The following is a 12,304-nucleotide window of genomic DNA, read 5'->3' on the forward strand; positions in this document are numbered from 1 at the left end:
TGTTGGGATACGGGTGCTGCGAAGTTCATACAAGTTACTGTCGGTACACGATCCGTTCTGCCTGCACGATCCGTTCTGCACATGCACAAAATGTTCGCGCATGCGCGGTTGTACAAGGATTTACGACACTGCACGATCTGTTCCACGCTTCCGGTCGACAGCCAAGCTAACGTTAGTTTAGCTAACAGCTAATTCGGCTAACCGCTAGCTGATTATAGCGGTCTGCCGTTAGCCTCCACAGGCAAGCTAACGTTAGTTTAGCTAACGGCTCATTCGGCTAACCGCTAGCTGATTGTAGCGGTCTGCCGTTAGCCTCCACAGGCAAACTAACGTTAGTTTAGCTAACAGCTAATTCGGCTAACTGCTAGCTGAGACAGCATGTAATAACTTTAAAAGACCCTCAAAATAAAACTTGAAAATAAACGTTGACATATATAACAAACACCTAACATATATAACAGCTGTTACGTCAGTTCTACTTTACTTGTGCTCATTTAAAATACAATCACTCAGTACTTGTCTTTATTGTTATTACTGTGAAGTCTTAATTTAGCTGTAGCCTGCTTTTCCCATTACGTTTGAGTTAACGTTATTTTAGAGTGAATCTAGCTGTCAGCTAGCGGTTAGCCGAATTAGCTGTTAGCTAAACTAACGTTAGCTTCCCGGTGGAGGCTAGCCATAGGCTAGCGTGGAACAGATCGTGCAGGTCGTATCCTCGGTAAAACAGTATTATCTTGCGCATGTGCAGAACGGATCGTGCAGGCAGAACGGATCGTGTACCGACAGTTACCAACCAATGCATCCCAAGCCCCCAGGAAGAGCGCCGAGTCTAAAAGCCACCATGGGCTTAGCGGATAACGGTGGTACTGCACCCCATGGCCCAGAAAGACTTTTCACATAGACTTTGCATGGCGAAAGAAACGTCTATATTTCAGCGGATAACTTGTTTCTGGGTATATCAACTTACCAGCCCGAACACTGAAAGGGTCCTTGTTTAAAACGTTACGTTTTTAACATTCACTAGAAGCGAATCCAGAATTATTAAATTTGGCATGATGAACGCGCATAGTGGACGCGAGTAGAGCCGCGGGACTGCGCCCGCCCGCTCACATGACTGTTCTCCCGAGCTCATGTAGCTAGCTATAATAATGGATATAGCTAATGGTTGTAATTCACCATGTGTTCTATTAATACGTCCATGGTATTATCTTATGAAGTCATGATACATCCCAGGGATGTATGTATGTAGCTGCTGTAAAGCCTGTTAGCTACGTGGATGTAACGTCATTAGCGTTTCCCAAACTGGCGGGCTATCGGCTAGCTAGCTAGTTGCTAACATCAGGGGTAGCTAGCATGGCTGTATTAAGATCTATACATAGCTAGCTATATGCCTACTACATAACGTTACTACAGACATAGTGATTACATCGCCTTGGTTCTCTCTTATGATACATCCGAGGGCTGTATGCTGTAAAGCTTGTAACGTGGATGAGAGCTGAAGCCATGGATGAGCTCTGTTCACGAAACTGCAGGCTAACAGCTAGCTAGCGCTAGTTAGTAGGTAGCTAGCTAGTAGCACAACATAATTATTAAATCTCCTTGGTTGTCTAGCTAAATACATCTATCGTTTATTTAGCTAAGTATGTAAACGATCGGGAACAACGAAAACAATGTTTAACGTTAGTGAATATTTTAGACAATGAAAATGGCGAGTTCATGAGTTCGCCACTTGTAAGAGACACGACAGAGAAGCTCATGAACGCGCATGTTGCTACCGGTTGCTACGACAACGCAAACAAATTGTTGCTAGTGCGCATGCGCATCGTGAGCCAACCAGCGTTATGGGCCAACAATGTGGAAGAGCCGAGCTCCATGTTTGCTTTATGCGCTTTTGAGCACTCTCATTGGAACGTACGGGGCTTCCTGCCGAACACTGTATCCAGTTCTCTTAATACATCCATGATGCATCCTCGGTAAAATGGGCGTGTCAAGAACATTTCCGGGAATCTTAACTGTTCTTGGTGAAATGCGAACTTGTGTATTGGGAAAGTACTTTGGCAACACAAGATGACGTTTCACAGGGACACAAGAACACAAGTCAATAGAAGAACACAGATTGAGAAACGCCCTCTGTCTTTGCAGGAACTCGTCAGAGTAACCTGGAACACCTGAGTGTGCCCAGGCTATTTAAGCCTGGCTGCAGGGCAGCTCTGAGGGCTATTTCACAAAACCAATATAAGGGATTAAGCTGGGCTTTACTAGTTATCCTGGCTCAATTCAGCCTTGACTCGGTTTCACAAAAGCAGAGGCACCTAAGTTACTATTATTTATTCTGTACAGCTAGCCTGGTCCTGTACAATGCTGTGTTTGTATAGTGGACCAATACACCTTGAATTATTTTAGTTGATTACGTTTTTTTTAAATTCTTTAACAATAAAGGATCATGTTTGTTCCACTTCCATGTGCATTGTATTTGGCATTCTTAGCACACAATTTGTGTTGTCCAGTAAACTGGGATTATAATTTGGGAGGATTGTACAATTTTAACAACATATCCTAATTGTACAATCCTCCCAAATTATAGATTTAGTTCACTGGACCAGTAACTATCTAGTGTTGTAGGCTACTGTACATGTACATACAACAGGGAGAGGACACCCCAATGGTTTTTGACCTTATATTTTGCTGGGGGGAAATAACTGATGAATATACTCTGTTACATTCATGTTTACAGTGTGCATGAAATGTATCACTTAATTATCTTTATAGTTTCTAGATTTTAGAGTCCAATTTCTTCAGTGTCTTTCTTTTCTATGTCCATATATACGAGGGAGCAAAGCATATAATATGTAATATGTAAAGAAGGAAACTCTGCCTCTGTTTAAAAAAAAAAAAAAAAAAAAAGCGAGGCAGATAATAGCGGACCGACTGAATGATATATCTAAAAATATACATTTATGAACTACTGCTCTTACCTGAAAGCATTCAATGAGTCACTTGTCATTTCACAAGTTACAAAATGAACAGTTGTGCACTTTGCATTAAAAGCAAGCAGTGGAAGTTAATATGTATTTTAGCCCATGAGAGAGAGGGAGAAACAGAGTGAAAGAGATATTTACGCATCATATTCTAGCGTTATAGAAAATTGATCTTCATGGTAAATTTCCTGAGTAACTTTATCTTCTGCTTTTAAGGCAAAGAGTACAACTGTTAATTTGTGCAAATGATTAGTAGTCTAATCCTTGAATGGTATGATTATGACGGTTTCAATTCAGACCAGTGGTCAGTTAATGTATATGTTTAGGCTACTTACGCATTCAGTCGGTTTGCGATCGTCTGCCACGCTTTCTCTTGCTGTTTCATTACAGCGGCCATGTTTCTTTTTTCTTGTATACAAATAATGGGTTTCACATTATCATGCTTCCATAAGAAGCTGCTGCTCACTCTGTGTAATGTATATGCAATGCATATTCTCCATTTTAGCATCAGTAAATCTGTGATCGACCTCGCGGTCTGTTAAAGAAAGCCGTGAACGCGCATCTATCCAAATTACTTTAGCCTGGCTCGACCTAGTCGCACCTCCTCAGCCTGGCTTGGCCTTCGTGAAACGCACCTAGCCAGGATGCACAGATTAGACTAGGTCAAGCCTCGCTTTATCAGTTATCCTGGATTTATAAATTTTGCTTTTGTGAAACAGCCCCCTGGTCTCTGCTTGTGGCTGGTTGCTGCTGGTCCTGTTCTCCCTAGTTTCGTTGGTTTCCTTTTTGGTTTGTTTATGTAGTTTAGTTTATCTTTATGCTTTGTTTGCACTGTTCACCTATGCACACACGCACACAATCCCTCATGCACATTTACACCACTGACAATACACACACTCCACACCTTAATAACCCTTTTTATTTGGTCTAATTCGGTTTGATTTGAGTTAATAAAGTACATTTTTGGTGAAACTTTATCACGGTGTGTCTCCTCTTTGTCACATGCTTTGAGCAGGTTTGTGAATAGCCTAAATGGTTTGTATTAACTTGTATTTCCCCTCAGCATGGCAGAGCAGCGCAGTGAAGAGAAATGAGGAGAGCAGTGGAAAAGAGAGGCGAAAACTTAAGAGAATGTTTTAGCACCATAGATATGTCCGAGGCATAGCGCCGACTGGTGGCGACCTTGCTCAAATTACCCTTTGATGCCAACAGAAAAGGAATCATAATGTGCAATCATTGCGTGGGCAGTTTTTCTTGGATGCTGTTGCCGACAACAGCCTTGTTTTGGTGAGTTTTATTTTGTTTCTATCAAGTTTAAATTGAGTTTGAATTAAGTGTGTTTTTTGTGGCTTTGATTAGAGCAGAGTTGGTGATTATTGGAACAATGAAATGACTAACTAAGCAGCTTTGGAGAGTTTTATTTTGTTTCTGTTCAGTTTGAATGAAGTGTATTTTATGATGAGTTTGAATTCAAAAAGTGTACACCTAAATTATGGTTGAAGCTGTCACCGTGGTCCTGCTCCGCACCCTGCTATGCCCTGCTATACCCTGCTATACCCTGCTACGCCCTGCAGTGACCTGCTACGTCCTGCAGTGCCCTGCTGCGTCCTGCTATGCCCTGCAGTGCACTGCTACGCCATGAACTACTACAACTACTATTTCCAGTCATAGTTCCATTATCTTTATTGTGACTTGAATTGCCACTGTTCATCACACCCCCAACCGGCACTGTCAGACACCGCCTACCAAGAGCCTGGGTCTGTCCGAGGTTTCTCCCTAAAAGAAAGTTTAACTACTAAATGACTAAACTAATTAATTACTAAATGCTTGCTCTTGGGGGAATTACTGAAATAGTTGGGTCTTTGTAAATTATAGTGTGGTCTAGACCTACTCTATCTGTAAAGTGTCTTGAGATTACTCTTGATGATTTGATACTATGAATAAAATTTAATTGAATTGTATGTAGGTGTAAACATATTTCCTATCTTGACATTTGTACGTTTATTTTGTTTACTAAAAAAGTTATTTGATCCACATTTGATATGATTGCATTTTTTTGTCCTCTAATCATCGTCCTTGATTCTCTGACCAGGCTTTGCTACAGTTGTATTTGTTGGACAGTTGTTGTTTATTATTGTTACTAAACTGCTGAAATGCACAAATTATTTTTCATCTGGCCTTTTTAGCTGTTGAAACAGTTTCATGTGTACTGCCACCATCCTCTGGACTAAAGTGGGGCTTATGCTGATTTACATATAGCCCGGGAAAACCAAGACAGACACATTCATGTGGCAAAGTATATACAAAATTGCATTAAGTCACATCTTGATTTGATCTTGGAAATCATACACAGCCATACTTACTTTCCAGCATTATACACTTCAGCGGTGTCGAACAGATTGATCCCATTCTCATATGCCAAAGTCATCAGCTCCTCTGCCACCTTCAACCGCAAAATTTGAAATGATAAAGATGAACAAAGTTTAAAACTGTTGTATTTTCTTTCTCACTGACCTCTGAGAAGTTTTTTTTGCTGGCAAGTTGAAGAGGTTCTTCAAAAAACAAGCAGTTGCATCAAGAATGCTTAATGCTTATATAACTTATATAACAGGATTATTAGGATTGTTTTCAGCTGCGGGTTATCATTAGGTTAGGATTTGAACATTTGTGGTGGAAGACTAGTAGCTACACTGCAGGTCAGCAACAGTGATGAAAAATAGTGTAGATGTTATGGGTCCTGAGCATGGTCCCAAATGAACAGATTATGCTGAAACAGCTGGAAAATGTCAACAGTTGGAAGCTTGTACCAAATTAAATCTTTTTTCTTTTTTTTTTTTTTAAAGATAATTTTTTGGGCATTTTAGGCCTTTTATTTGACAGGACAGCTGAAGACATGAAAGGGGAGAGAGAGAGGGGGGAATGACGTGCAGCAAAGGGCCGCAGGTCGGAGTCGAACTTGGGCCCGCTGCGTTGAGGAGTAAACCTTTATATATGGGCGCCCGCTCTACCAACTGAACTATCTGGGCGCCCTTGTACCAAATTAAATCTTAAACTCATTGCGGACATGCTTGACATTTCCATCTCCGGGTGATAAAGGATTAGCTGAGGCCTGTACTACGAAGCAAGATTTGGCGTTAACGAGGTAACTTCAGTTTCAACCCAGGGTTTTGTGTATCATGACGGTGGATCACTTGTTACCAGGTTCAACTGCCGTGGTAACTTATGATGAACACCTAACCTGGTCGGGAGCAGGTTATGTTGGAGATTAGAGATCAACCGATGTAAAAGTACTGACCAATCAATACTCGGTTGATAATGGCGTCACTGTAGAAGATCCGGTGAAGCTCGGTGCGCGGAGAGAGAGAGAGAGAGAGAGGTGCGCTCATAAAAGTTAAAACATTTAGAGACCGAGAACCCCGTTAACATTCCCTGATGGGTATCTTTATGAAATATATTGATTTTCAGCGCAGAGAATTACGTATAGGCTATTTGTCGGCTTCTTGAGCCGTGTGTTGCCAATGCCACACATCGGTTTGAATTATATTTTTATATTTTTTATTTGCTCCCATGATCACTTCCCACTGCCAGGGTTGCAACTGAAATAATAGGCTAAAGCAATGACAGTTTATGGAAAGCACAAGTGTAATTATGGTCAGATCTTGTGCCTGACTGATGGGGAAGATATTGATAAGCGTTTGATTTACACATTTACAGCATTGGCTATTTTTTTTGCCAGCTTTCCTTCCTGTTTTAGGAAGCAGCGACTGTATTGCATTTTGCCTGTAAAACCGTGTCCATGTTCTTCATATTTATGTAGAATTATAATTTGCTCTTCTTATGTAAAATATGCATCTCTGGTAGATGTTTGCGATTGGTCATGCTATGCAAACACCACCTCTTTTATGTGAACGCGCGCGTTGCTGGATTGGGAAACCCTGGGTTGATTGAAATAGTTGTTAACCACCGTCGTGACACAGCTTATACGGGACCACGGTTGTTAGGTTAGGTGAAGCCGAGTAACTGAAATCAATCCAGGGCATGTTGATCTTGATTCGTAGTACAGGCCTCTGGTGTCCGCTTTAGTAAAACAGGGACTGTTGTCAGCTGGTGTGGGCGTGGTTGCTTGTCATAAATCTGACGGAGCAGAGAGGTTTACCACAAAGCAAGTTCGACAGAGTCAAGGTTTCTCTGCCTCATCTGGCTCGACAAAGCCATGAAGCCTTAATCAGAGATCAGGCACTATGACAGTTATTAAATTGCTCTGTGAACCCAGGCTTTCTTCTTCAGGCTCTCTTCACATTATAAAATGGAGTGTTTAGAATTTCATTTAAACTCTTTAAACACACAAAAAGGGCCGATTGCAAGCCGGCTACTTCTGCCTATGAAGAAGATGAAAAATATAAAAATAATACTGTTGCTGCAAATATAAACTCACAATTTGATATACTTATTTTACCACTCACATTTTACCCCTCAATGCACTCTCAATGCTGACTATTTATTTCTAACACAGCTGCTCACTTGATGCAGCAGATGTAAACTATTTTACTCAAGAACTACATTTAGGTGTGACACTAATAATGAATAATAAAGCAGTAGTTTTTGGAGAAATCAAAGTAAAATGAATAATATTTCTGGAATATTATCTGTGATATACAGTATATACCAGCAGTGTAAAACAGACCTCAGCAAATCAGGACCAATAAAAACATCATCCAAAGTGGTAACGTTATGGTTTAAAGGAATTATACCATATTTAAAATGCAAGTAAACATCATACTGACTAATAATGCAGTAAACTATAAATGTCTGCTACCTGTGATTTTATAGATGCTGGGCTAATGTCCAGAGAACACTACAAACCGGTTCAGTGAGAGCAAAAACAACAAATAAAGATATAGCTGCTGTGCAGTTGTAAATTGGGGCCGCGCATTTTAATGAGAAATAAGAATGAGGAAGAGAAATAAAATATACAATTATCATTAAACTTTGAAACCTACGTCTGTATTCCATACAGCACAATACCTGTGTAGGCATTACCATGTTTATTCTGCATCACCTGACTCTAAGCTCTCTGAGCTAACTGCTGAGTCAGAAACTATAGACAGATTCACACTTTAAACCAGAGATCTTCAACAGGGGGTCCGCGACCCTTAGGGGGTCCTCAGAGTTACTCCAGGGAGGCCACCAAATTATTGTCTGCAAATTTTTTGATGAAATTGTTGTTTTTTAAATTAAAATGTCTGAAAATATACATTAATATGAATCCAACATATTATTAGGAAAGATACATTGTCCTGTTCATAAAATAATTTACACATTGATGATGCTTATTATAGGTAAGGTAGCCATTATGGTTATTCACTGTGCCATCCACATGTATAACAAATAAAACATGATGTATGAATAATTATCCATCCACCCAGTTTAATATGCAGCTTGGTTTTATACAATAGATGTAGCAGGGGGTCCCAGCTCCATCTCTCTTTTAGCCAGGGGGTCCTTGTCCTAAAAAATGTTGAAGACCTCTGTAAACTATGACTGAGGCAATCAACAGGGTGGCATGAAAGGGCAGAAAATATTCTAAAAATGTGTGTACTCCATCTAAACAACATAGAGATGTTTTAATTTTTTTTTTTTTTTTTTTACAAAATATGATTGCTCCATAAATAACAAAACTGATGTTTAAAGATGTTCTATTCCCATTGACTGCAACAGCGGATAGAATTTAAATTTATAGCTGTTGTGCAGCTGTAAGTAAGAGCAGGGTATTTTGATGAGAAAGGAAAAAAAGACAAATGAGAAACACAATTATCATTGAACATATGTTTCTAATCCACACAATATCCTGGAGCAGGCATTAACATGTTTGTTTTTACAACCGGGCTCAGACCCTCACAACCTCAGATATCAAGGGCAAGTGATGATCTTGTTTAGCTACCTGCCAAGTTAAACACTATTGATGGCTTCACACTTCACACAATGACTAAGGAAATTACAAGGGTTGCTTGTAAAGGCAGATTTTAAACTAGTGCCAAAAATTCAGTTATCAGGACAAAATTCTGAGATTCTACCACCTGAGCCACAGCCGCCTGCAAGCCGCCCATAGAGATCTGTATCTGTACATTATTTTTTTTATAAGTTTAATTGCTCCATAAGCAACAAAACTGATGTTTAAAAAAGCACTATTCCCATAGACTGAAATATCTTACATGAGGATATAATTCAAAGTATTGTTTTTGAGATACAATTCTGAAATTTACCACACTACTTCTACCATCAGCTAAACATTGCAGATTTATTAATCGAGAATTTTTATTAGTTGTTTCCAGGACTGTTAATTATCACTAAGTGGACAGATTCTCCCATTTAAAATACATACCTTAGAATCCTTAAGAGACTCAATAAATGTCTTGCCATGTTTATTAATGTAATTATTTATATTCACCCTTAAGGGAATTTCATCCAACTCCTTTAGGTAATCATCTAAGTCCCCAACTCTACTGTTTAGATCCCCACATATATAAATAACTTTCCTCAGAGGAAACTCTCAACAGGATTCCCAAACTGTCAGTGCGTCATGACATCGAGAGCTCCGAGGTGATAAAAGGGGGTCAAAGTAATGAATGTGATAAGCCATGATTGCCACAACCTCGAACGCACCCACCTATAATAAATCCTTATTTCGGATCCCACCCCGTGCCCAAGTGCCACAGGTTGGCAAGTAAGCCTAGTCAAGAAATTACCAAAGGTTTGTTTGACACACGCCCTACACACTTGGCAGGGTGCACCTGATCTAGCACCACTGGTTAATAAAGTTACCATACTTGTTTTACCCCCCTATTCCAGCGCCACAATGCAATGGACAGATAAGGAGATTGCCTTTTACAGTCCCCTAATTACCAAGTATTTACCTGGTATTTACATGGTAATAACATCATTAGGTAATGGTAATAGCATCATTAGGTAACTACCACTGGTAATAAGTAGGTAATTATAGAAAAACTACAGCTGAAGTACGAGGTAAAAATTAAGGTATTACCCATATATATAAGTACCATGTAGTTCTGACTGGTTTAGGATGGTAATAACTCAAGATAAAAGTGTGTACTTCCTAAGAAAATAAGCAATTAAACCTTAGAAATACCCCCCTCAATTACCAAGCAATAAAAGGTTCCAATTCAGGGTTTATTTTGTAACAGCCCAAGTTTTTTTGGGTACTTTTTGTGAATTTACTTTCCAATGAATTACTTACTTACACTTACAATGAAAGCTCATATAGCCATGAACAATAACTTTATACAAATAAAGTTATTGTTCATGGCTATATGAGCTTTATTTGATTTACCTTATTATATATATATATATATATATATATATATATATATATATATATATATAAGTACTTACCTGGTAACACCCACTGTGTGGACAGTTTATCTCTTGGGTAGTGGGTATGTTCTTTTAGATGTATTCACAATTTACTCAGTACTTAAGCAGAAACTGGACTGTAAAAGGAAGTCGTGTTTGTTCCCAGGTTATTACCAGAATATTACTATACAACGTGTAATAGAGTAATCCTGTTGTTTATGCAGTCAACACCAACTTGTACCATATGAAAAACATGGATATTTACCCATTAAATAAGTCGAAACTAGACTGTAAAAGGAAGTAGTGTCTGTTTTCAGGTTATTACCAGGATATTACCATTCAACTTCTGATAGATAAACACCCTTTGTTAGTCAACACCAACTTGTAACATACAGGTACCACAACATAACTATGAAAAACATCATTATTTACTCATTGAATAAGTTGAAACTGGACTGTAAAAAGGAAGTCTTGTTTGTTTCCAGGTTATTACCAATATATTACAATAATACTTGTAATAGATTACTCCCTTTGTTTGGTCAGTTAATGCCAATTTGTTACATATAGGTTCCATAAAATAACTAGGAAAAACATGAATATTTACTCATTAAATAAGTTGAAACTGGACTGTAAAAGGAAGCCTTGTTTGTTCCCAGGTTATAACCAGGATATTACCATTAAACTTGTAATAGCTTACTTACTTTGTTTGTATAGTTAACACCAACTTTTACAATATAGGTTCCACAATATAATTATGAAAAACATTAATATTTACACATTAAATAAGTAGAAACTGGCCTGTAAAAGGAGTCTTGTTTTTTACCAGGTTATTACCAGGATATTACCATTAAACTTGAAATAGATTACTTGGTAGCACTTAACATTACACTTCTGGTAGTTTCTGTGGTAATAATAATATATAATAATAATAATAACCCATCTCCTCTTCCTCCCCTGGGAAGATCAGACCACAACCTGATCCACCTCCTGCCTGTGTACAAACCTCTGGTCTGCAGGCAGCCAGCTGTCCCACGCACTGTGAAGAGATGATCTGATGAGGCTTGTGAAGCCTTAAAAGACTGTAAACACAACTATGCGAGCAACTTTCTGAAAACGTTTTTGATCCCTTTTGTCCTTTGGAACGTGCCTTGGTCGACGCGCTTAAACAAGACTCCGAATCACTCCACTGTTTTCCTTTTGTAACTGTCCTTACCAGATGGTGTACAGGCATTGACAGCAGCAAAAATAAAAGATATAACAAAAAACAACTTCAACTCACAATCACGTAACTGTTCTGAGCGGTACTTGAAGCAGCGGTCAAAAAACCGTATGGCTACAAAAACCAAAGACCCCAAAGTGAATGAAAGCCAGGCTATTATACACCAGCTGATGCAATTACTGCCTTCATCAGTTGATTGCCAAAAGGCTGTGACGATATGCCATGCATCAAGATCAATTAACATAAATTGTCAGTTTACAATGAGTCTAGTTTACTGTAAATATCACTGCATTCATGCACAATTTATCAAATTAAAAGTTAATATTGAAATCATAATTTTGGCTCCAACAACAACTATGTGGGATATACTCTGTTACACTCATGGGGAGGACATTGACAGTCTCACACATTCTATAACGGACTACATCAATTTCGGTGTGGAAAATGTTGTACCGACCAGGACCGTACGGTGTTTTCTCAACAATAAACCCTGGATTACTCCTGACATAAAGGATCTTCTTGAGGAAAAAAGGAGGGCTTTCGGGTCAAGAAATATAGAGGAACTCAAGAATATACAGAGGGAACTGAGAGGGAAGATCAGAGAGGGAAAAAAACGCTACAGGAGGAATATGGAGGATCAGCTGCAGCGTAAAAACACCATGGAGGTCTGGAAAAGCCTTACCACCAACCCGTTTATCGGCCGTCGGACAATCTGGCGAGGTCAGTGACTTGAGTC

At 39.1% G+C, this 12,304-nt stretch overlaps 1 protein-coding gene across 1 annotated transcript in view; it reads right to left on the bottom strand.

Annotated features, from left to right (window-relative positions):
- LOC116067645 (voltage-gated potassium channel subunit beta-2-like) overlaps positions 1-12,304 on the bottom strand; it is a 140,096-nt gene that overhangs the window by 57,722 nt on the left and 70,070 nt on the right. The window contains exon 5 of the mRNA XM_036008046.1: positions 5,342-5,421. Coding sequence (XP_035863939.1) covers positions 5,342-5,421 — 80 coding nt within the window. The remainder of the gene's footprint in view (positions 1-5,341; positions 5,422-12,304) is intronic.

Source organism: Sander lucioperca, chromosome 12 (assembly GCF_008315115.2).
Source record: "Sander lucioperca isolate FBNREF2018 chromosome 12, SLUC_FBN_1.2, whole genome shotgun sequence".
NCBI lineage: Eukaryota > Metazoa > Chordata > Actinopteri > Perciformes > Percidae > Sander > Sander lucioperca.